Raw genomic sequence first — 22,471 nt, forward strand, 5'->3', positions numbered from 1 at the left:
TTGTAGAGACCGATAAGGTCTCCCCTCAGCCTCCTTTTCTCCAGGCTAAACAACCCCAGTTCCCTCAGCGGCTCCTCATCAGACTTCTGCTCCAGACCCTTCACCAGCTTCGTTGCCCTTCTCTGGACACGCTCCAGCACCTCAATGTCTCTCTTGTAGTGGGGGGCCCAAAACTGAACACAGTAGTCGAGGTGTGGCCTCACTAGTGCTGAGTATAAAGGCACAATCATTCCCCTAGTCCTGCTGGCCACACTATTCCTGATACAAGCCAGGATGCTATTGGCCTTCTTGGCCATCTGGGCACACTGCCGGCTCATACTCAGCCGGCCGTCAACCAACACCCCCAGGTCCTTTTCTGCCAGGAAGCTTTCCAGCCACTCTTCCCCCACCCTGTAGCGTTGCATGAGGTTGTTGTGACCCAAGTGCAGGACCCGGCACTTGGCCTTGTTGAATCTCATACGGTTGGCCTCAGCCCATCGATCCAGCCTGTCCAGATCCCTTTGCAGAGCCTTCCTACCCTCAAGCACATCAACACTCGCACCCAGCTTGGTGTCATCTGCAAACTTGCTGAGGGTGCACTCGATCCCCTTGTCCAGATCATTGATAGAGATATTAAACAGAACTGGCCCCAATACTGAGCCCTGGGGAACACCGCTTGTGACTGGCTGCCAAGTGGATTTAACTCCATTCACCTCAGCTCTTTGACTCTTTGGGCCTGGCCATCCAGCCAGTTCTTAACCCAGTGAAGAGTACACCCATCCAAGCCATGAGCAGCCGGTTTCTCCAGGAGAATGCTGTGGGAAATGGTGTCAAAGGCTTTACTAAAGTCCAGGTCAACAACATCCACAGCCTTTCTCTCATCCACTAGGCAGGTCACCTGCTCACAGAAGGAGATCAGGTTAGTGAAGCAGGACCTGCCTTTCATAAACCCATGCTGATTGGGCCTGATCACCTGGTTGTCCTGTAAGTGCCATGCGATGACATTCAAGACGATCTGCTCCATAATCTTCCCTGGCACCGAGGTCAGCCTGACAGGCCTGTAGTTCCCCAGATCCTCCTTCCAGCCCTTCTTGTAGATGGGCGTCACATTTGCTAACCTCCAGCCAACTGGGACCTGCCCGGTTAGCCAGGACTGCTGATAAAGGAATGCAAGTGGGTTGGCAAGCACTTCTGCCAGCTCCCTCAGTACTCTTGGGTGGATTCCATCCAGCCCCATAGACTTGTGTGTGTCTAAGGGGTGTACCAGGTCACTAACCATTTCCCCTTGGATTATGGGGGCTTCATTCTGCTCCCCATCCCTGTCTTCCAGCTCAGGGGGCTGGGTACACAGAGAACAACTGGTCTTACTTTTAAAGACTGAGGCAAAGAAGCCATTAAGTACCTCAGCCTTTTCCTCATTCTTTGTCACTATGGCACTATGTTCCCCCCCACAGCCAATAATGATGGGTTCTGATTTCCACTAAAACTGAACTTGAGGTATTGAATTCTAAAAGCCAATACATGCCTACTCTGCAGAGTCCTGATTAATTCTTTACTAGTCTCAGTCATCAAAGAAAGGCATGTGTCACTCTAAATCTCAGATATATTGCACTTCATTCTTTTTCCACATTGTTCTTTGAGCCAGTTCCAGGATCAATTTTAGAGTTACATGGAGGATAGTGTCACTTACATGCATTCATTTACTCTTTTGCACATAAATCCCATCAGTCTTTTCTGCAGAGCTGGGCAAATGAACAGTATTTTTCCCCCTCTTTGATAAAAAAGAAGTTTTCTTTTTTTTTAAATTGATGTTGTGCCTGTAGTACTCCCAGAACTCCCCACCCTATCTACTGCTAATACTGCCAGGGTATAACAAAAAAAGGATTTTTAGAGGTATTGACATTGTAATTGCAGTTCAAAGAATGGTTCGTAGAGGGGTAGTGGGATGTTTATTCACCCCCCTCAAAAAAAAAAAAAGAAAAAAAGATACAGACAACTTGAACAAAATAAAACATAGCAAGTACAAGTTGGGAGAAATAGTTTTCCAAGAACTGCATTATCCTGTAGACATTGCACAAGCAGACGATTATTGTTTGCTCACCCTTGTCTTAATAATACCACCACAGAGTCCTTTTCAGTTACTGTGAGACTCACTGTGAAGGTTGGCCCTATCCTTTTCATCACATTTGGATACATAAAATGTTGTTTTTATTATTAGAGTATAATGTGTAAACTGCAATAAAGATGTAAGATGGAGTGGTCCAGAAATCAAAATGTGCTCCTATAAAGAAAAGGTTTCCTCTACTTCTGATCACCAAGACTTTTCACGAAGAAAACTAGCAAGTAAGATTAGATGAGAATACCTTGGTTTTGACCTAAGAGTTTCCCACAGAGTAGGGTATTATTAAAATTTACTGATTATCTAAGGTTTCATGATAGCAAAAAGATGGTCATGAAAATACTTCCCTTTGTTACTGAACAGAGGTATTATTAATGTCAGTGCCATATAAGCATAGGAAGCTAGTGGCCTGGAAACTTGCCACCACGTGGCTAAAAAATTTCAGTTACGCAGTTCGAATGGCAGCAGCTGCTTTAAATTTAAAGGGTAGGAATTAAACAAGCCATGACTTCAGTGGGAGACAAATGAGCTCTAAGTTTGCCTCTTCTATCCTCTTTGTATTTAGCTTCTCCTCCATAGCCCCCCTGTACTGAGTGTCTGTTAGAACTGACCTTGGTACATCTCAAAAACACTCAGAAACCCATGCTGCCAAATCCAATGGCCAATTGTTTTTAAAAAGGGGACACTGTTCCCCTTTGGACTTAACTGTAGCCTCATCCTCACACCAGCCAGCACTTTCCAAGCCTGTATTTTCCTCTGCTGCAGTACATCCAATGTAATCATGTTTAGTACTTTCCAAACAACAAAGCAGATGTTCCCTGTAATGCAGTTTTTGAAGAATGCACACGAGGCTCAAGCCAGTGACAGTGTAATCCACCAAATGCCTGCAAAGGAATCCACATCGCCTCTGACTAACAAGTTTTCTTACTGAAGTCATTTTAGGGTATGCCAACATTAAGGATAAAATATGCAGAAAAAAGGCCAGATATTGCCTTGAGGGACCTACTAGTCAATGCACCAGAAACTACACAATGACTCTTCTTCCAGAATTGGTGGAGAAGAAGTGCACATGTGTAAAATATACCTTTTGCACTTTAAGACATTTTACCAGCAAACTGTTTCAAATTAAATCCAGATGAGTAATGGTAAAGCAATGAGGTTTTCCCTGGGTTCAGTAAAAACAGCTGGCATTGCTGTTATTAATCATGTACGTGTGCATTAAAAGGTCTTGTATGTCTGAGAAAAGCGTCTCAGTCAGGTAGTAGCAATGTACAACAGCCTCTGGGACCTTTGCCTATAGAAAAAAAACCCAGACCGCTTGTTGCCAATGCATCTCTGCATGCTACTTGTACTTGAATGCATTTATTCTGATGCCCTCATCAATAATACTTTAAAAATCAAATGCCTGATAACTAAATTCCACATTAGTGAGTAACAACAGTCCTATTTCGAGTTTTATTTTATAACATGATGCTAAAACATATACACTCAACAACACTCAGTATACTACTAATTGCAAGACCACTGAGCTGTAAGACTTCTTCCAGCAAGACCAAATAAAACAAGCCTTGAAATACCATTTTGAAAAGTACAGTGCTCGTATCCATCACTTTACCCTAAGACAGAGCGTGTGAAGACACTAGGTATTTCAGACCTGGAGTTTGCAAAATACATTTATTCCTTCATATTAGTAGCTCAGAGTTGTTTGTTTCAGGCAAATGTGACTGAGAAGTCAGTGTATCTCTGAAGCTTGCATGGGAAGGGAATTTCTGGTGCGACTGTATGAGTATTCACTCTGTCATGAATAATTTGTTTTTTTGGAAAATGGCAAAACATTAAAAGGCTTTTCAGGTTTCTTTGTTTTCTGGTTAGCCTTCTGATAATATAGGATAAGAAAGAGCTGAACATCACCTTATTTTAATACATACATTTGTGTTCTCACTCTCTACCACAGGTACAGAAAATAATTACTTTCTAAGGTGCAGGGGTTACAAAGAGACTGACTGAATTAAACTTTGTACCTATTCCACATACCAGTCATCACCAGAGGTGAACTGTGAATACTGGAATGTCTTTATCTCCCACTTGCTGTGAGCCAGCTGCAAGACATGAAAGCCTAGAGCCAGAAGTTAGCTGTGTTAAGACCACTGGGTTTACATGAGATTGTTTTTTTTGGATACCTAGTTGGAGGACTTCTAATTTTTTTCATTTTGAAGCATGGAAGAACTGCTGCAGGAAAATGGAATAGAAAACTAAAGAAGAATTTCTTCAAACAGAAAAACAAAAGCCTGTTTCATAACTGCTTAGAAGGTAGAAGTCTGCCTCTGCACTGATTAGCAGAGGACAAATTCTTTGTTCAGTGTAGCTTTATCAGCAAGGCACTGACAACGCTCATAATGAAACACAGGAGATATTCTAGAGGGCCCTCAAGTTCCAAGACAACTTTCTCTCCATTTGTTGAATTAATGTCTACAGCTTGAAGAGTATTCTCAGTATAACTTTTCTGTTAAATTAACCTAATCTCTAATGAAAATGCGGGTTCACACGTAAATCAGAACTAAGTCCATTTGAGCTCCACCAGTCTCCAAAACAGGTCCTTCCTTTCAAGAGGAAAGATAAGTCCTTCTACCACTGAGGGACAGGAAGACACGCAAGTCTCCAGGGCTAGATAGTCACTGTATCAGCAGATCTGGCTGGGGCAATGTGAATGATGAGGCAATCTGGAAAGCAGGCCACTCCCAATTCATTAAAAGCCCTGAAGAGTAGGACTAGGGATATAAACTTTTGTGAAGACTTGAGTGGGATGGCAGAGGAGTTGTCACAACATAGATTTGACACACGGCAGCTTTTGCTGTTTCTGAGATATATAACATCAGCTAACATCAACTTTTGTGTGGGAGCCGTGCTCTGTGTCCAGCAGAATGGCAGTTATCTAAATCTGCTAGTCACCAAGGAAAAAATTTTCACTATCATACTATGGTCCCATCAGGAAGAAGATTTTCTAGCCAGTTGGAGAAGTAAAGAAGCATTTCTTATTGTAACTGTAACTTATTCACCCATTTGGAAATGGGATAGAGTTTGAGAAGGTTTCTGGGGTTTCTTAGTGCTTTAACCATCTCTGGTAGGAGGCAGTGCTCTTGATCACTGATATAGCAAGATTTATCTGGGAAGGACTGCCAATGCTTTCTTCCAAGAAAATTTCTGCTAGTAGACCAGAGAAATAGAAATATCACTGGGAAGTCTTTCAATTTGCTGAGCAGAAATACTAATGATGAACCTCATCTTCAGGGACTGAAATTGCACTAATGTTGGAAATACAGCACTGGATAAAGAGATACTTGTTTGAGTCCAGTCTGGAGAAAAAGAGACAATTTGGTGCAGTGTCACAGTTTCTCAAATAACATAACACAGAGGTGACAGGATGAGAAAAAGGACGGATCTTTCTTAGTGGTTGATGTTAGAGTGGCTGGACATTCAAAAGCAAGTATCCATCACAGATCTGTGGGATGAGGGATATGGCTGACTTCAAAAAATTTTAATAGGCTGTTTTCAAATGGACCCATTAATTTCAAAGTACTAGTGCAACTTCTTGGGATTGTCCTACTGGGGGCTTTCATGGGTTGAGTATACTACTCCAATATGTACAAGGATATGGAAATTGGTAACATCAGAAGTTATAACCATATTCACAAAGCTTAAAGAAAATAGCAGTAGAGAACTACTATTCTGTCTGATTTTTATTACTAGTGAACAAAGGATAAGAAAGGAGAAAAATGAAAAATAAGTGCCAATAGTATGTGGAAACACACTTCCATTCAGCTTCCTTCTGTAACACGGAGCCTATTACTATTTTCTTCACATTTTCCAGCCATCTAATAATCGGTGAGCCACACAAGACTATCAAAATTGACTAATCTTTGTTTTGGAGATGATGTCCTTCAACAGCTTTACAGCCTACTCTTCTACTGATAAAGACAGATTGCCATCTTTGAGTTCATTTGCACTTCACTCTCCCAGTCTCTCTCAGAAAAAATAATTAGCCTGTGTCTGCCAGTGAACCCACTGTAACGACTTGACTGCTCTTTGCTGATGCTGCAATCTCAGTGCAGGCTCTGCATGCTGAATGGACTGTGAAGTTGCGTTGTCATACTATACCTGTTGGCCAAGAGCTGTGACCTAGTTCCAGAAGGAGAGGTTAGGTAAATTGCCAAGTCTCCACGTCGAGGGTGAGTAATAGTGATGCGCACAACGACGTGCTCCAAGTAGATCACATGGTGGTTAGGATTATCGGAACAGCCAGTGGCTTTGTAAATTGAACGGACAACGCTGTCAGGTCGTATTGTTCTATAACAGAAGCATATAAAACAACATCAGCATTTCTTGCTTGTTCTGTAAAAAAGACAACCACATCTTTTTTGCTTAGTAGTGAATGGCAGTGTTGGACAATTGTTTCTGAGAAGTCAGCAGGCTATAACCCTTAGTTTTAACACTTACTTCCTAGCTGAAACTATCACCACAGGGTAATTATTTTACTGCAGCTAATGGTAACTAACTGGCTTTCTGTTAAGCATGTACACATGCTAAAAGAGGACAGTGAAAAACCTGTAATAGGAATAAGCCTTTGGGACAGAGCATTTTTGTGGATTAGTGGCCAGCTGAGAATTGTTGAGATTGTCATGGGATCACAGCTGGTTGTTAAGCCCCAGGAAATGCCTGGCATAGCCATAGTCCTTGCTTACGTAACAGCAAGTATTACATGTTAACTGTACCAAACGGCATCTGACTCAGCTGCTTTAAATTGGCACGACATCCTTGCAGACTATACCAGTTACGGATTGAGCCTGTCAAGCATATTTATCAAACAATAATCTTAATGCTTTGGAAGTGTGCCTTATGACTCATGCTGTCTCTGTATCCACAGAGTGCACATACAGAATTTTGCTCTTAAGCCTGGCTCTACAGAGACCCTATCCTAGCAAGCAGAAAGCAGTTTAGTCTTAATCTCTCAGCTAGAGACTCTCCTGAGACTCTTTGAGAGATACAATGTCATGCAGTATTTTAATGAAAAGAGTATTTGCTTGTTAGATCCTGGACTGGTAAGTCTGTACGTATCTTACACAGGTGACTGCAGACTCAACCAAACATTCTTCTTGGGTGCATCATCTATACCAGAACCAACCATTATCCAGCCCGGCTTGTTTTACACATTCAACTTCTGGGGCATTCTTTAAGCTAGGGCCTTTTTCCAAGCACTACAGGGAACAACCTTTACAGGCAAATGACCTGACATCTGTGAAGGTGACAGAGATCTCCAGTATAGCTTTCAAAATGCCACATTATACACAATGCAAGGGAGGGGTAAATTATACCCAATTTCTTTCCATAAGTTTATGCCAGCAAGAGTTTTGGCAGTGGGTATTACTTGATTTGCCGATCTGTGTTCTCCACACACACGTGCTGTGGAGGGACCGTTGTCCACTTTTCTGCTTCTATCACCATCGCTTCAGCATCCATCAGTCCAAATCCATAGAGGTGGCTCACTGCAAGGTACAAGCAGAATGGTTGCAATTATAGCATAAAACCTTGTTTTTCATCATAGACTAATTCCGTATCCTAACCAGAACTGCTTCTTTTCTACTTCTTCCTTGCTTTCGCACAAAGCTCAAAAATCTCTGTGCCAGAAACAATAATGACTATATCTAATTTGTTCACTGAATCTGTTCACTGCTTTATTACAAAAGCGGCATATGACCATAATGAATAACAATGCCTTATCATGAGGAGCGTGGACCAGAACTGCAGAACACCAGGGAGTCCAATTGTCTCCCACTGCCCTTTGTCCATGTGCCTTAATTCAGCCCAGTCCTCTTATATGACGTAACGTTAAAAGGTGTAAAGAACCAGAGGAGGGTTATTACTGTTACTCAAACACCAAACACATTCATGTACATAAATATTGAAGGTAACTGAGACAATAAATTTAAGAAGGAACAGACTGTCTTTTGTAACTGCTGTACACTCTTAACTTCCCTGAGTGTAAGCAGCACAGGGATGCTCTCCTATTCCTGTATGCAGCACAGCTGCTGCTGGCCAGCCAACCAGTTAGATCCAACATCTCCCTAAAGCTGTCTGCATGATGAGGGTGAAAAGCAATGCTATTTGCAGCCCAGGGCCCTAAAGATAATCTGGTTCTCATGCAGAATCTGTGTCAGAAAGGCTCCTTCCTCTGCCTCCTCTGTAGATGTGCAGATGAAGGACAGATCTGCAGATGAAGTTACTGCTGGAGAGAGCTGTTAACATTGCTGTTGACCTGTGATATTACCTACTGTATGCATCGCACACACAGTGGTACTAAGCATCCATGCCTGGAGGTTAGCACTCTGTTAATACTCATTCCTGGATGTTACATCCTCACCTCTATCTGCCTTTCATGCCATGGAGAGCCAACAACAGTCCCCTTGCAAGAAACTCACTGCCTAGTGATTTAACTTTAATGCCTGAATGCCTTCTACTCAAAGAAGCAGAAGGTTTTAAAGCACCATCATTCTTAGGATACAAAAAAATCGAACTTTCAAATGCCCAACACCTAGACAAGGTGAAGTATTTCCAACAGACTTGTGCCAGTTCTGTATCTCACTTTCTTGTAATTTTAAGAGTGCTTAACTTGGTATAAGTATTTCAAGAGTTCCAGCAGTTCACAAAGGCTAAAAGTTTCACTTATTGAATCAGCTGTGTGTTTTTGGTTTTTGTTCCAACCAAACCAGAAGCTTGCAAATGGATTTTTATGAATTAGAAAGACCTGCTAGCCATGCAATTTTATTGTGACAAATCGGTGCTCTTGTCAAAGTTCTGACAGGACAAGGTGAAAGAAAAGAGCTTCCAGAGGGAGGAGTTTGGATCACAAACATTAATAAATCAGTTTTACTTGCTACCACAGACAGTGCTACCAGAAACCCCTCAGAAAACCATAAGCGCTATTTTAATCAGTAATGCGACAAGGCACGGTATCTTTCCAACTGCACTTTGCAGAGGGTTTGTGAAAGCAGCCTCCATTCATTGCCAAACTAGAATTCAAAGGACTCCATCCAAAAAACCCCCAACTTTGTCAAACAAATAAGAGTTCAAAGCATAAAAATAATCAGTGCTTAAGGATCCCATCTTCCAAATATGACAGTATCTAATACTGTCTGAAACTGCCAGTTGAAGAAGGTTCCTCAATGGAAAATACTGCAAGGCGTAACGACTGTGTAATGAACTGGTTTTCTTCTCATCTCCTTCCCCTTCAGCCCCAAACTGAAGTGCACGCAGCATGGAAATGTTCATTTGGAGAGAACTAAACACAGCTCTTCTGCCAAATGACGCGGGTACCGTTTTCAGAAATGAAACACGACGACCAAAATATATGAAAATAATTAAATTCAGCCCTCCTTCAGACTTCTGAATTCTCTTGAATGTATTCCACAAACAAATGGACAGGGAAAGAGATGTCCTATTTTTACACATGGGTGGAGGCAGCCAGACAAAGGGCAAGGAAAGCTTAGATGGAGAAACTGTTTGAACTGTGAAAATGGTTCCTGTGATGGAAATCTGCTTGGTCATAGAGATGTCATCTTGCAAAAACTGCATCTGCTAATGAGAGCACATTTACCTGTGAGGTCATTTGTCTGTTCTTACACTGCAGGCATTCCTCTGATATTTAAAATTTTAACGAATAATCATTCTGCCTGCTCTGAAGAACAGTGGGAGGAACATGTTAGCTCACATGGTCTGTAACTGTACACAGTTACTCTGTATAGTACTACATTTAAACAGTGAGGGGTTAAATTTTAATGAATGGAAAAATCTTTTGAGCTAACCCATGGAAAATGCATTTTTAATTCCCGAACAGGTAGCAACCTGCATTGGGTTAGCACTCAGGATGCCCATCTGTAAGATGCTGTGTGTTCAACCCAACTACTGAGTTCAAACAAGAGCCAAATTTCTCCTCAACTCACCTTTTCTCACTCAGAAATAAGGATAGAAGAGCACCTAACATCACCACCACCAGGTAGTGACCTTCTGATGGAAACTTAAAAGTGGCTTTTAAGCCACCTCACCCTAGAAATTTTTTGCCCTAATATGCCCATTAAAAATATAAATATAATTTAGAGAGTGACATTTCTATCTTTCCTACCCTAAAAATTACTTGGAAGACAGAATTTCATTTTTCATCCAGGAGAAAAAATTACCACCCATGGTTATGTGGTTGTGTTAATTGTCCATGATTCAACACTTAAACTCTCTTGCATGAGAGCAGAGGTGGGAGTGAGAAGTTCTGCACCTGCTGGTTTTTTTTCCACAGCTGAAACAGAAGTACATTTTTTCCTTGAAAAGCCTTCCCATTGAAATAAAAACTTCCTGACAGTCAGGGGTGCTCCTAAATCCTTCCAAGTGGGAAGCTTCCAGGCAGCCGACATCGGGCTGTCTGCAACGTTTGCACTTCAAAGCCCTTGACTGAGTGGGTTGGTTAGCAGCTGCAGGTACCAGCAGAGGTCCATAATTTTCAAAGACTAAATAACAGCAATTTAGGAAAGAATCACAAAGTTAACAAAAGTAGTTGATCCCCTGTGTCTTAGAGAAGAAAGCAGATTTTGTTTCCTACTGCCTTCAAACTGTGCCCCTTTACCTGTGTGTATGCTAGTACTGCTGTGAACTCTATGCCAGGGTGCCTCTCTCAGAGGTTAAAAATTACCTCAATGGTCCACATGGGGCCGTAAATGTCTTCTGGGAAACATCTGGAACTGCCACTGATTTGTATGCAAATAGTACTGAGCTCACTTCTGCTAACCCAGATAGAAAAGCAGTATTTGAAAGGTACTGATGATTGCAGAGTCAGATAAGCTGATTGCAAGTGCAAAATACCCCAGGACCTTGCACATACCCACTTATGTGCTCTACTTTATCACTGCTGTGAATTGCTACTGGGCTCGGTTGTTGCTAGGAATCATTGAGCATGTCAGAGGGGCTATAGGGCCATTTTGTAAGAAGATACTTCCCTTTCAGAGACAGAATAGGAATGTGAGGTTGGTGCAATGTAAACTAGTGACTAAGGAGCAGACTGTTGCTCTTGTTGAGCTGAAGGGCTGAAAACTATGATCTCCTTGTGATCAAGATGTCCATGGGCAGAACTGTCCTTGAATCCTCTCTCTACCCATGCAGCAATGCAAACTAATCCATTCCTATTTCTGCAAAATCACAGGCATACACAGAGCTTTACAGATGCATGACAAGTTTCAGAGAAAAACTTGCCTCCTGCAACACAAAGTAAATATTGAGTTTTAGCTGATCTCTTTACTCTTCTTATCATTAAAGAAAATAACATTTCTTGGGGCTAAAGTCCATTTATTTATCCCTGAAGCAATTCCTCTATTAGCGCACCATGAAATCAAGGCCTGCTCAGCTGCCGGATAGACTTCCCCAGCTTTTTCATAATCCTTTTGTTTTTGTCTGAAACTGCTATTGAAAATTCAATAACTTTCTCACTTATATACAAAGAGTATGTAAAGCTACACACAAATCTAAAGGCAGCATGTATAGCTCACTTGACTTGACTAAGAGAAATATGAATGGCTGGTGTTGATAAATCATAACACAGAATCATGAAGACTCCAGGAAAACTGGGCCCAGACACTGAAAACACAGCATTTCCAGTGACTAAGTGCAGCTAAACTTGATTTGTTAGGCTGCAGTTTCATTGCCTGTCATCAAGATGTCTCATCAGTAGCTTAGATGCTAAGCCTCCCTTGCTATTTTGCTCATCTGACAAAAAACATGGCAGAATATTTTCTCCCTACTATTTTTGGCCTTTAATTTTCTATACTGTGAAAGCATCGTTGGAAATATAAATATTTTGTATATACATATCAAATACTAAATCAGGAGAGAAATGGTAATAACTTCAGTTTGTCAGATGAGCAATATGCAGTTTTCCTAAACTATCTTATCAGCTGTTTGATATGTAAATTATTATGAGTTGTTCATTTACGCTACTTTAGGATCTTGATCCAGTCTCATCCAAAATGAGACTGACAAAATAGGACTCTTGAATGCCTCTTATACTGTATTTTTCTTAAATGTTGCTTAGCAAAACTAGAAGATGTGAGACCCTTCAGTTACTCTCATCCTATAAATACTTCAAACTGACCCACACCAATATTTCTTTTACATGACATTTTATTTGCAAATATAAAGCTCTAATTCTATATTACTTTAAGTTTCTGTTGTTTGCTTACTATATCAAAATGCTTCAACCAGAAAAGACAATTGTCTAAAGAAAATTAAGGGACAAAAAAGGAGAAATGCTATGATGACACAGGGCTTAAACTATTTTAATTTTGTTTTGTCATGTCCTAACTAAGAGAACATTGATCTTGAATAAGAATTCATCTTGTTTCAGCCATATTCCCATTTTGCATCAACCTATGACCAGTAATCTGTGATAACTGGATGTGATTTCTGAAACACATAACTGTTTTACAAGCAAATAATACAACCATGCAAGAACATTCTTTTTTATTCTTGCTTGTAAAACCAACTTCCTCATGCTTTTTAGATTAAGCACATTATTTGTATTTTTATATTTTACACAGAACCAACCCCTCAGCTTTTCCACTTAAAGACAAAGCAAACAGCCAACTCAGTCCTCCCTCCCCACAGAATTCTCTTAAATCCAGGTATCTTTAAAGACTCAGCAGGGATGGTAGAACACTGAGTTCTTAGTCTTACCATGACACCAGAGAAGGATTTGAAGGACAGAAAGTTGCCCAGTAGAGCTGTCTTAAAAGTGGCAGATACAAAGATGCGCAATGAGAAACTGAAGGGCCTCTATATCATAGACTCATAGAAGCACAGAATGGTTTAGGTTGGAAGGGACCTTTAAAGATCATCTAGTCCGACCTCTATGCCATGGGCAGGGACATCTTACTAGATCAGGTTGCTCAAAGCCCTGTCCAACCTGACCTTGAACACTTCCAATGATGGGGCATCCACAACTTCTCTGGGCAACCTGTTCCAGTGTCTCACCGCCCTCATCATAAAAAATTTATTCATTATGTCCATTCTAAATATACCCTCTTTCTATTTAAAGCTATTGTCCCTTGTCTTGTCACTACAAGCCTTGGTAAAAAGCCTCTCTCCATCTTTCTTATAAGCCCCCTTTATACACTGAAAGGTCGCAATAAGGTCTCCCCGGAGCCTTCTCTTCTCCAGGGTGAACAACCCCAACTCTCAGCCTTTCTTCATAGGAGAGGTGTTCCAGCCATTGTCTGACCATTTTCGTGGTCAGAAAGGTGCTAACAGAATACTTAAAAAAAATGCTTTTATTCAGCTTCCAGTTGTGTTTATGTCAATTTCTGATTTTTGTATTAGTACAAATAATTTCTTCAATAATATACTAACTGTGGATTTACCTGATAATAGATTTGAGAAAAAAGCTTAGCCGTCTGGATTTTACATTTTTTCTGTCTGCCAAAAAGCTCCTATTCATTGATAAAATAAAATACAGATTGCTGAACCTCCAGTAGCCAGTGTACCTTTGTGAATAGTTTCTGTATGCAACTCTGACACTGCATCACCTACTGTGAGACTTTGCAGCCACTTAAAAAAATAGCCCTAATACCCACCATCTTAAAACATTAAGGAATTAAATCCAAGATCACATCTGCATTCACATCCTGGCAGTATTCGTCTACTTCAGGAATTTAAAGCACATACGGTTATTAAGCATTGACATTGGTTGACAAAAAGGACTAAGAGTGAAATACACTTTTGAGGCATCAGAGTCAGACTCTACTAGTAGCGACAGCAAGTACCACCCAAATCGTTCCCCCTCTCACGAGCTTTAGCAGCCTCCGGCCAGAGGTCATTGGTCTTGGGATTCAGCCGCCCCACGGCCCAGCATCAGCAGTGAGCACCCATGTGTACCCAGCACGGCCATGCCAAGTTCTCCCCTCCCCACAGCAAGACCTGAATCAGTTCCTGATTTACTTCTCAGAGCTTGTTTAGGTATGAGTAAGTCCTAAGAGTCCTCAGAGCACATGGTATCTACTGTGCCCTGCATATGGGGACATTTTCCCCACAGTCAGAGAAAATACCAGTGAGCCTTGCTGAAAACCTCAGCAGAGTGACCAGGAAGACTGGTTTACTTCTCTGCCTCTGAAGGAGCAGGGTTGCGATAGAAACAGAAGACCTGACTACTGCTGGCTGGTGATTGCTAAGACAGACAAGCTGCTGCTTCTCCGCAGCAGCATTTGGCTGTAAATCATAAAGCCTCTACTGAGGACATTCATTTATATTGCTTGAAATGAGCCAGCTTATGTGAATGGAATAAATCTGAGGATTATGTGCATTTAGAATGGAGAAAAAAGTTTGCCGAAATAAAGTTGGCTAAGGAGCATCTACAGTAATAGAAGCTATAATTTTTTAACTAGTTTTTTTATGTTGGATTTTTTTTCCCCAAAAGCACAAAGATCCATTGAAAAACACGGCAGCTTGCACATTTTCTTTAAACAAAAAAAGCCATTTTGTGACTGCACCATGGAACACCTTTTAAGAAAATGTACTCATTTTCTCTGTTAGGAACAAGTTTATCCTCAGAGGCACATTTAGGATTCCCCGATAACTCAAAAGCAGCCAAATGTCATTTCACCATATCAAACAATATAAACACCTTTTGGTGAGAGCCTCTATGCTAGGCTTCATTTCAGAACAGATGATAACAGATGAGTCAAAGGCACTGTAAGCGGAAATGCTGACAGATCGTTAGCAGGGGACACAATGACAGCATTTCTGTGCTGTCAGGTGTATCAGACACACGGTGCAGAACATCCTTCTTGTTCTGTCTCGCACAGTGGCTGTGTCTGTTCAGAAGCGTTGGTGCTCCAGGGGGATATATTACCCTCAAACTAATTCCTGAGTGAGCATAGGGCTGCAGCAGATTTCTTCAGAGGAAGGATATACGCAAATATGCAGAAAGTCATAACAAAGTGTTTTGCGAATTATTTAATAATAACAATGGTGATTTTTAGAACTAAAACTATACCAACCTCACCCCAAAGCAGAGAAACCATTAATTAACTAAGTGGGCTTCACTATCGCTGTAGAGCTACGTAGTAGATTCTGATCAGTAACCTGAAGCAAAAGGAAGTTAAACAATAAGCCAAGTCTACGCATATAGCTGGATGAGTAATGCTGACAGACCTTGTGGATGAAATTCTGCATCCCCTGACTTAAAAGCGACCCCCCATTAGCTGATTTTTCCGGAGGGAAAAAGTGATACAATTATAAACAGCTTCAGGCATCTAGCTGATCTGACTTGTCCTATGGAGGCCCTTATCTTTCCCTATTATTACTAGATGTTCTACATCCTGCCAGGATGCTCTAAGTGCTTAAAATACTGTATAGTAGATGGTGAGATCTGCTTCCTAACTTGCCTGAATCCTAGTTCCACTAAAGTGGACACACTGACAAAAAACAACTGCCAGTTTTGTAATTGCTGAAATGCACTATAGCAATGCAACAGCAATGAAGAGCTTTGGTGTTCTCAAAGGCAGGTGCCTGCTCCTTTTTAAAAAAGACAGAACTACCCCGTGCACAAGATGTTCATCATTGCCATGGATGTATACAAGTATGGCTAGATATTTGCCTAGAATATTTTTAAAAGTGTACTGCTTTCACAATTGTTATATAAAGAGGTCATGCAATTGCATATAACTTTTAAGAACTTTTCTTTTAAAATGCAGTCTTCATTGTCTATAATTGAAGCATTCTGCTTTGGAGAATTGTATCAGTTTAGAATTCACTTTTTAAATTCGTTGATCCTGGTTCTTCTTTCTTAATACTGCAAAATGGAAATCTACATTTCACATTAAGGTTTGGCGGACTCTTAGGTTATGAGTCCATAGCGGAAGACTTCTATCCCTTCCCTTCCTCCCTGCCCCCCAATCCTTTGCAGAGTTTTGCTAAAGGTCTGAGTTGAGCTTGTTAAAAGAAAATAATGTCAAAGGTTATCATTCTCACAGTGTGCTTCCTGTTAGTGTTGTCAGTCCACTTGGCAATGTTTGGAATACTAGGAGCTGCAGAGCATAGTAATTGTGCATAGCTTTATATCTAGGACAGAAGGACATCAAGTCTGTTAGTTGTTGAGCAGAGGCACTATCTTTTCAAATTCTTTGTCTGCTATGCTGATCATGGTTTGGTGACGATTCTGAGTGCTATTATAATAGAAATTTAACGCCTAATTTTGCCTTTTGCCTGCTGTTACTCCTGCTCTAGAGCTACTTAATTTACATTTTAAAACAGGTGTGAGTTTGACTCACAATATATGACACCAGGAAAGCAACCAACTGAAACACAAAATGTCAATCTACTTTTCTTTATATATCCCAGCACAGGCCTGAAGTTCTGCTTAGACTCCATTTTAGATTCACAGCTCCATTCCTTGCTTTTCAGAGCCAGCAGGGAACAGAGAGCTGTAGAGCCAACAAGTAATGAGAAGCTTTGATAATGAAGAGTTTGAGGCTGGGAGAAGTAATGACACCTCCCTGGCTTCTCTCAGAGATTCTCTCTCCTTCTTTGTACATCTCCATCTCAGGAACTATACAGACATATTCCTGATCTTACATGTGTTTCAACTGGAAGCAACTTTGTGTGGATCTCAATTTGTGCTGGGGGGAAAACAAATCCAATAACCATGATCTAGGCTGCAGAATTCAATATATTTTCCAACTACCTTCCCCAAATCCCAAAGAGATTTTTTGGGTCTTGCTTAAGGCTAGCAGAGTTCAGATACCTGGCAACTTGTATGGGCTTAAAATATGAAACACTGAAAAATTCTCAATGCAATTTTAATATTACATTTAAGAAAACTTCATTTACAGCTGTGAGCTGAATTGTTGCATGTGGGAAGGAAACAAGAGCCATCTAGAAAGGTTTCAGTGACCACACAATAAAAAGAGAATCACTTTAAACTTGCTGCTAAAAAAGGCATGTTTTTACGCCACATTTTCTCAACTATCTTAATTTCCAAATCCCACCTCTGATATTTTCTTTAACTACAGCAATGCTCTTTGTATGAAACAATGATAAAGGTTATGGTATTGACCCTGTGATTCCTATGATATCTGAACATGGTTTGAGATTCCTGAGGACACAGACCTTTTCCTGTCATGCATGTTCTGTCAGTACTGGGGGAGACACTTCCAGTCACAGTTAGACTAGCTATTAATTGTAGCTGGCTTGCTTCTCTCCTTTCCTGGTGCTAAACTAAATGCTGCTCTGACTTCAAACAACTTCCAAGTAGGAGACACAAGGCAAAAAGTGTTCAGATTAATCTAACCAGTTCAGCTAATATAAGACTAATGCCTACCTATGTGAGTAAGTGTCAACATCTCTCTCAGACTTTACATCCGCCAATCTGTTGAAGACTTGGTCATGTATGTATGTCTAGGTTGTCTTTTCCAAAACTACATTTGCTTTTCCAGAACTCTTGCTGTCAGCTGCCTACTTAGAATCATAGAACAATTTAGGTTGGAAAAGACCCTTAAGATCATTGAGTCCAACTGTAAACCTAACACTGCCAAGTCCACCACTACACCATGTTCCTAAGCACCACATCTACAAGTCCTTCAAATACCTCCAGGGACGGTCACTCAACCACCTCTCTGGGCAGCCTGTTCCAATGCTAGACAACCCTTTCCATGAAGAAATTTTTCCTAATATCCAATCTAAACCTTCCTTGGTGCAACTTGAGGCCACTTCCTCTTGTCCTATCACTTGTTACTTGGGAGAAGAGACCGACCCCCACCTCTCTACAACCTCCTTTCAGGGAGTTGTAGAGAGCAATAAGGTCTCCCCTCAGCCTCCTTTTCTCCAGGCTAAACAACCCCAGTTCCCTCAGCCGCTCCTCATAAGACTTCTGCTCCAGACCCTTCACCAGCTTCGTTACCCTTCTCTGGACACTCTCCAGCACCTCAATGTCTTTCTTTTACTGAGGAGGCCAAAACTGAACACAGTATTCGAGGTGTGGTCTCATCAGTGCCGAGTACAAAGGCACAATCATTTCCCTAGTCCTGCTGGCCACACTATTCCTGATACAAGCCAGGATGCTATTGGCCTTCTTGGCCACCTGGGCACAATGCTGGCTCATATTCAGCCGGCTGTCAACCAACACCCCCAGGTCCTTCTCTGCCGGGCAGCTTTCCAGCCACTCTTCCCCAAGCCTGTAGCGTTGCATGGGGTTGTTGTGGCCCAAGTGCAGGACCTTGCACTTGGCCTTGTTAAACCTCATACAATTGGCCTCAGCCCATCGATCCAGCCTGTCCAGATCCCTTTGCAGAGCCTTCCTACCCTCAAGCACATCAACACTCCCGCACAACTTGGTGTCATCTGCAAACTTGCTGAGGGTGCACTCGATCCCCTTGTCCAGATCATTGATAGAGATATTAAACAGAACTGGCCCCAATACTGAGCCCTGGGGAACACCACTTGTGACTGGCTGCCAAGTGGATTTAACTCCATTCACCTCAGCTCTTTGACTCTTTGGGCCTGGCCATCCAGCCAGTTCTTAACCCAGTGAAGAGTACACCTGTCCAAGCCATGAGCAGCCAGTTTCTCCAGGAGAATGCTGTGGGAAATGGTGTCAAAGGCTTTACTAAAGTCCAGGTCAACAACATCCACAGCCTTTCTCTCATCCACTAGGCAGGTCACCTGCTCACAGAAGGAGATCAGGTTAGTGAAGCAGGACCTGCCTTTCATAAACCCATGCTGATTGGGCCTGATCACCTGGTTGTCCTGTAAGTGCCATGCGATGACATTCAAGACGATCTGCTCCATAACCTTCCCTGGCACCGAGGTCAGCCTGACAGGCCTGTAGTTCCCCAGATCCTCCTTCCGGCCCTTCTTGTAGATGGGCGTCACATTTGCTAACCTCCAGCCAACTGGGACCTGCCCGGTTAGCCAGGACTGCTGATAAAGGAATGCAAGTGGGTTGGCAAGCACTTCTGCCAGCTCCCTCAGTACTCTTGGGTGGATTCCATCCAGCCCCATAGACTTGTGTGTGTCTAAGGGGTGTAGCTGGTCACTAACCATTTCCCCTTGGATTATGGGGTCTTCATTCTGCTCCCCATCCCTGTCTTCCAGCCCAGGGGGCTGGGTACACAGAGAACAACTGGTCTTACTTTTAAAGACTGAGGCAAAGAAGGCATTAAGTACCTCAGCCTTTTTCTCATCCTTTGTCACTATTTTTCCCCTTGCATCCAATAAAGGATGGAGATTCTCCTTAGCCCTCCTTTTGTTGCTAATGTATTTATAGAAACATTTTTTATCGTCTTTTATTGCAGTAGCCAAAGTTAGTTCTAGCTGGGCTTTGGCCTGTCTAATTTTCTCCATGCATAACCTCACAACATCCTTGTAGCCCTCCAAAGTTGCCTGCCCCTTCTTCCAAAGGTCATAAACTCTCTTTTTTTTTTTTCCCCCGAGTTCCAGCCAAAGCTCTCTGTTCAACCAGGCTGGCCTTCTTGCCCACATGCTTGTCTTTCGGCACATGGGGACAGCCTGCTCCTGTGCCTTTAAGATTTCCTTCTTGAAGAATGTCCAGCCTTCCTGGACCCCTTTGCCCTTTAGGGCTGCCTCCCAAGGGACTCTGTCAACCCGTCTCCTAAACAGGCCAAAGACTGCCCTCCGGAAGTCTAAGGCAGCAGTTCTGCTAATGCCCCTCCTTACTTCTACAAGAACTGAAAACTCTTATCATTTCATGATCACTGTGCCCAAGACGGCCTCCAACCATCACATCACCCACAAGTCCTTCTCTGTTCGCAAACAGCAGGTCCAGCAGGGTGCCTTCCCTAGTTGGCTCACTCACCAGCTGTGTCAGGAAGTTATCTGCCACACACTTCAGGAACCTCCTAGACTGTTTCCTCTCTGCTGTATTGTATTTCCAGCAGAGATCTGGTAAGTTGAAGTCCCCCGTGAGTACAAGGGCTACCGATTGTGAGACTTTTCCCAGATGCTTGTAGAATATTTTACCTATCTCTTCATCCTGGTTGGGTGGTCTATAACAGACTCACACCATGATATCTGCCTTGTTGGCCTTTCCCCTGTTTCTTACCCAGAAACACTTGACCCTTTCATCACCATTGTCAAGCTCTAGATAGTCAAAACACTCCCTAACACACAGGGCTACCTCACTGTATCTCCTTCCTTGCCTATCCCTTCTGAAGAGTTTAAGGCCATCCATTGCAGCACTCCAGTTGTGTTGAGTCATACCACCATGTTTCTGTGACTGCAGTTACATCATCGTTTTCCAGCTGCACAATGGCTTCCAAGTCCTCCTGTTTGTGTCCCATGCTGCGTGCATTGGTGTAGATGCTCTTTATTTGGGCTATTGATCCTGCCATCTTGTTTGTGGAGAAGCCCTAATTCCTATGTGACTGTTCTCAGGTGCTTCTGTGGTTTCTAACACATTAATAACCCTTGCGTCTTTGCTGCTGTGTGGATCTCCATCCCCTGCCTCCACTGAGAAGGCTAGGGTGCTGTGCACATTAGTACATGGACATTTCGAATGTGCTCTAGTGTACTCAGCACATTGTGGAGCAGACCAGAGGACCTCGCTAGCACACTGTCCCTCAAACACTTGCATGCCGCCCCCAGGCTTATCTCTAGCAAGCCTGGTTTCATCCCTTTCCCCCTTCAAATCGAGTTTAAAGCTCTTTCAATGAGCCCTGCTAACTCCTGTGCAAAGATCCCTTTCCCTGTTTAAGACAGGTGTACCTCATCTGTCACTAGCAGGCCTGGTGTTGTGTAGACTGACCCATGATCAAAAAACCCCAAATTTTGCTGGTGACACCAGTCTCAGAGCCAGTTATTGATCTGCTGGGTCTTCCTGTTCCTTCCCTCATCATTCCCTGCAACTGGAAGGACAGAAGAGAACACTGCTTGTGCTCCAGGTCCCTTAACCAGTCATCCCAAGGCCCTGAAGTTTTGACTGCCGTTGGACTTCTTGTTGCAACTTCATCGCCGCCTACAAGAAAAACCTTACTTAGTAAGGTTCTGGTTTGTGTGGCTCACATTTGGAAATGGTATGTTATATGCTTGTTTCTTGATAATTGTAATTCCCACAACATTAAAATTGTGTAGCTTACTGTCTGGTAAATAGGACTCCGGATGTAAGATTCTTCTGATGATGTTATCATTACACCAGTGGTTTAGAGAGTGACACTACTAAGCTGGAGCCATTTTCAAGGGCTAATGCATTTGGACGCAAAATCTGGCCTAAGGGGATTCCCTGGGTGGTGTAGAGCTGCAGAAATAGCTCTGTGTCATGGCTTGGCAATGAAGCCATGGGCCTGCTGAGAAGAGCAGGTGGCCAGAGGACATGGCGCTAGGGGTATTCCTGATGAGGAAACACTGCCTCGAGCCAACACAGCCCTAGGAGAGCGAGAGAAACAAGTCACATGTGAGATAGCCTGCATTTGCCCACATTTGTCAACAAGCATTCTTACCAACAGCATTCTAAGTTGTCTGCCTGAAAATATCAACTTAATCTTTCAAGCCCAAAAAATCTAGCTTGCATAGGATATAGTCTTCCTCACTCCTACAAAGACCAACGCAACTTCATATGTTTGGTGTCAGATTGACAACTACCCAAAATGGGGATTGTACAACAGCCAAACTCAAAGCCCCTGTTTCACTTGCTCCATGCACCATGTGTATGGGCCTTAGGGGTGGGTAGGAGTTGATATTGGCTGCTAATGGCATGTGAAAATATCAGCTAGCATCTGTAAGACTGGAAGGTCTTTTGGTAGAGGAACAGCTTTGATTGGTTGACATAGCCATTCACAAGTGCTTGCTATTTTTCAGAAGTCTTATGCCAGCTTCTAACAATGATTTAAAAATATAATTTTAAAGTTATTGAAAATATGCGGCAGGGTGTTTATGAATAGTTTATTTGTCTTCTCTGAAATGTACACATTGTTGTGAAGATTTTCTTGCTGGTCTCTGAATTTGTGCCTGGTTATCGGTCACCTTACAGCAGTTTAAATCTGGCTAGTCTAGGTCTCCTCTCTCATTGATAGGCTCGTCTCTTTCTCACTCCCAGACTGGTAATGCTGTGCTCACAACAAGAATAATCACCAGTTTTACTAAATACTCTAATTAAGCAATTATATTAAAGGGCTGTAAAACATTAAATGACCAATTCTCTCCAGTGGTCACTCCCCAGTGGAAGCAGCAGATACTTTGGCTAACCTAAAGGGATGCGACATAGCTCTGGTAGTCTGTTACTCCGTGGCAAATGAGATGACTCTCAGTTTCTGTAGGAATAATACCTCCACTGGGACT

The 22,471-nt window shown here is 42.3% G+C and overlaps 1 protein-coding gene across 2 annotated transcripts in view; it reads right to left on the minus strand.

Moving 5' to 3' along the window:
- The window catches only part of PCSK5 (proprotein convertase subtilisin/kexin type 5), a 259,698-nt gene that overhangs the window by 84,991 nt on the left and 152,236 nt on the right, over window positions 1-22,471 (minus strand). For both annotated transcript variants that reach the window (XM_075526631.1, XM_075526630.1), the window contains exons 11-12: window positions 7,521-7,638; window positions 6,254-6,442 (exon numbers count right to left, since the gene is read on the minus strand). In XM_075526631.1, coding sequence (XP_075382746.1) covers window positions 6,254-6,442; window positions 7,521-7,638 — 307 coding nt within the window. The remainder of the gene's footprint in view (window positions 1-6,253; window positions 6,443-7,520; window positions 7,639-22,471) is intronic.

Source organism: Mycteria americana, chromosome Z (assembly GCF_035582795.1).
Source record: "Mycteria americana isolate JAX WOST 10 ecotype Jacksonville Zoo and Gardens chromosome Z, USCA_MyAme_1.0, whole genome shotgun sequence".
Lineage (NCBI taxonomy): Eukaryota > Metazoa > Chordata > Aves > Ciconiiformes > Ciconiidae > Mycteria > Mycteria americana.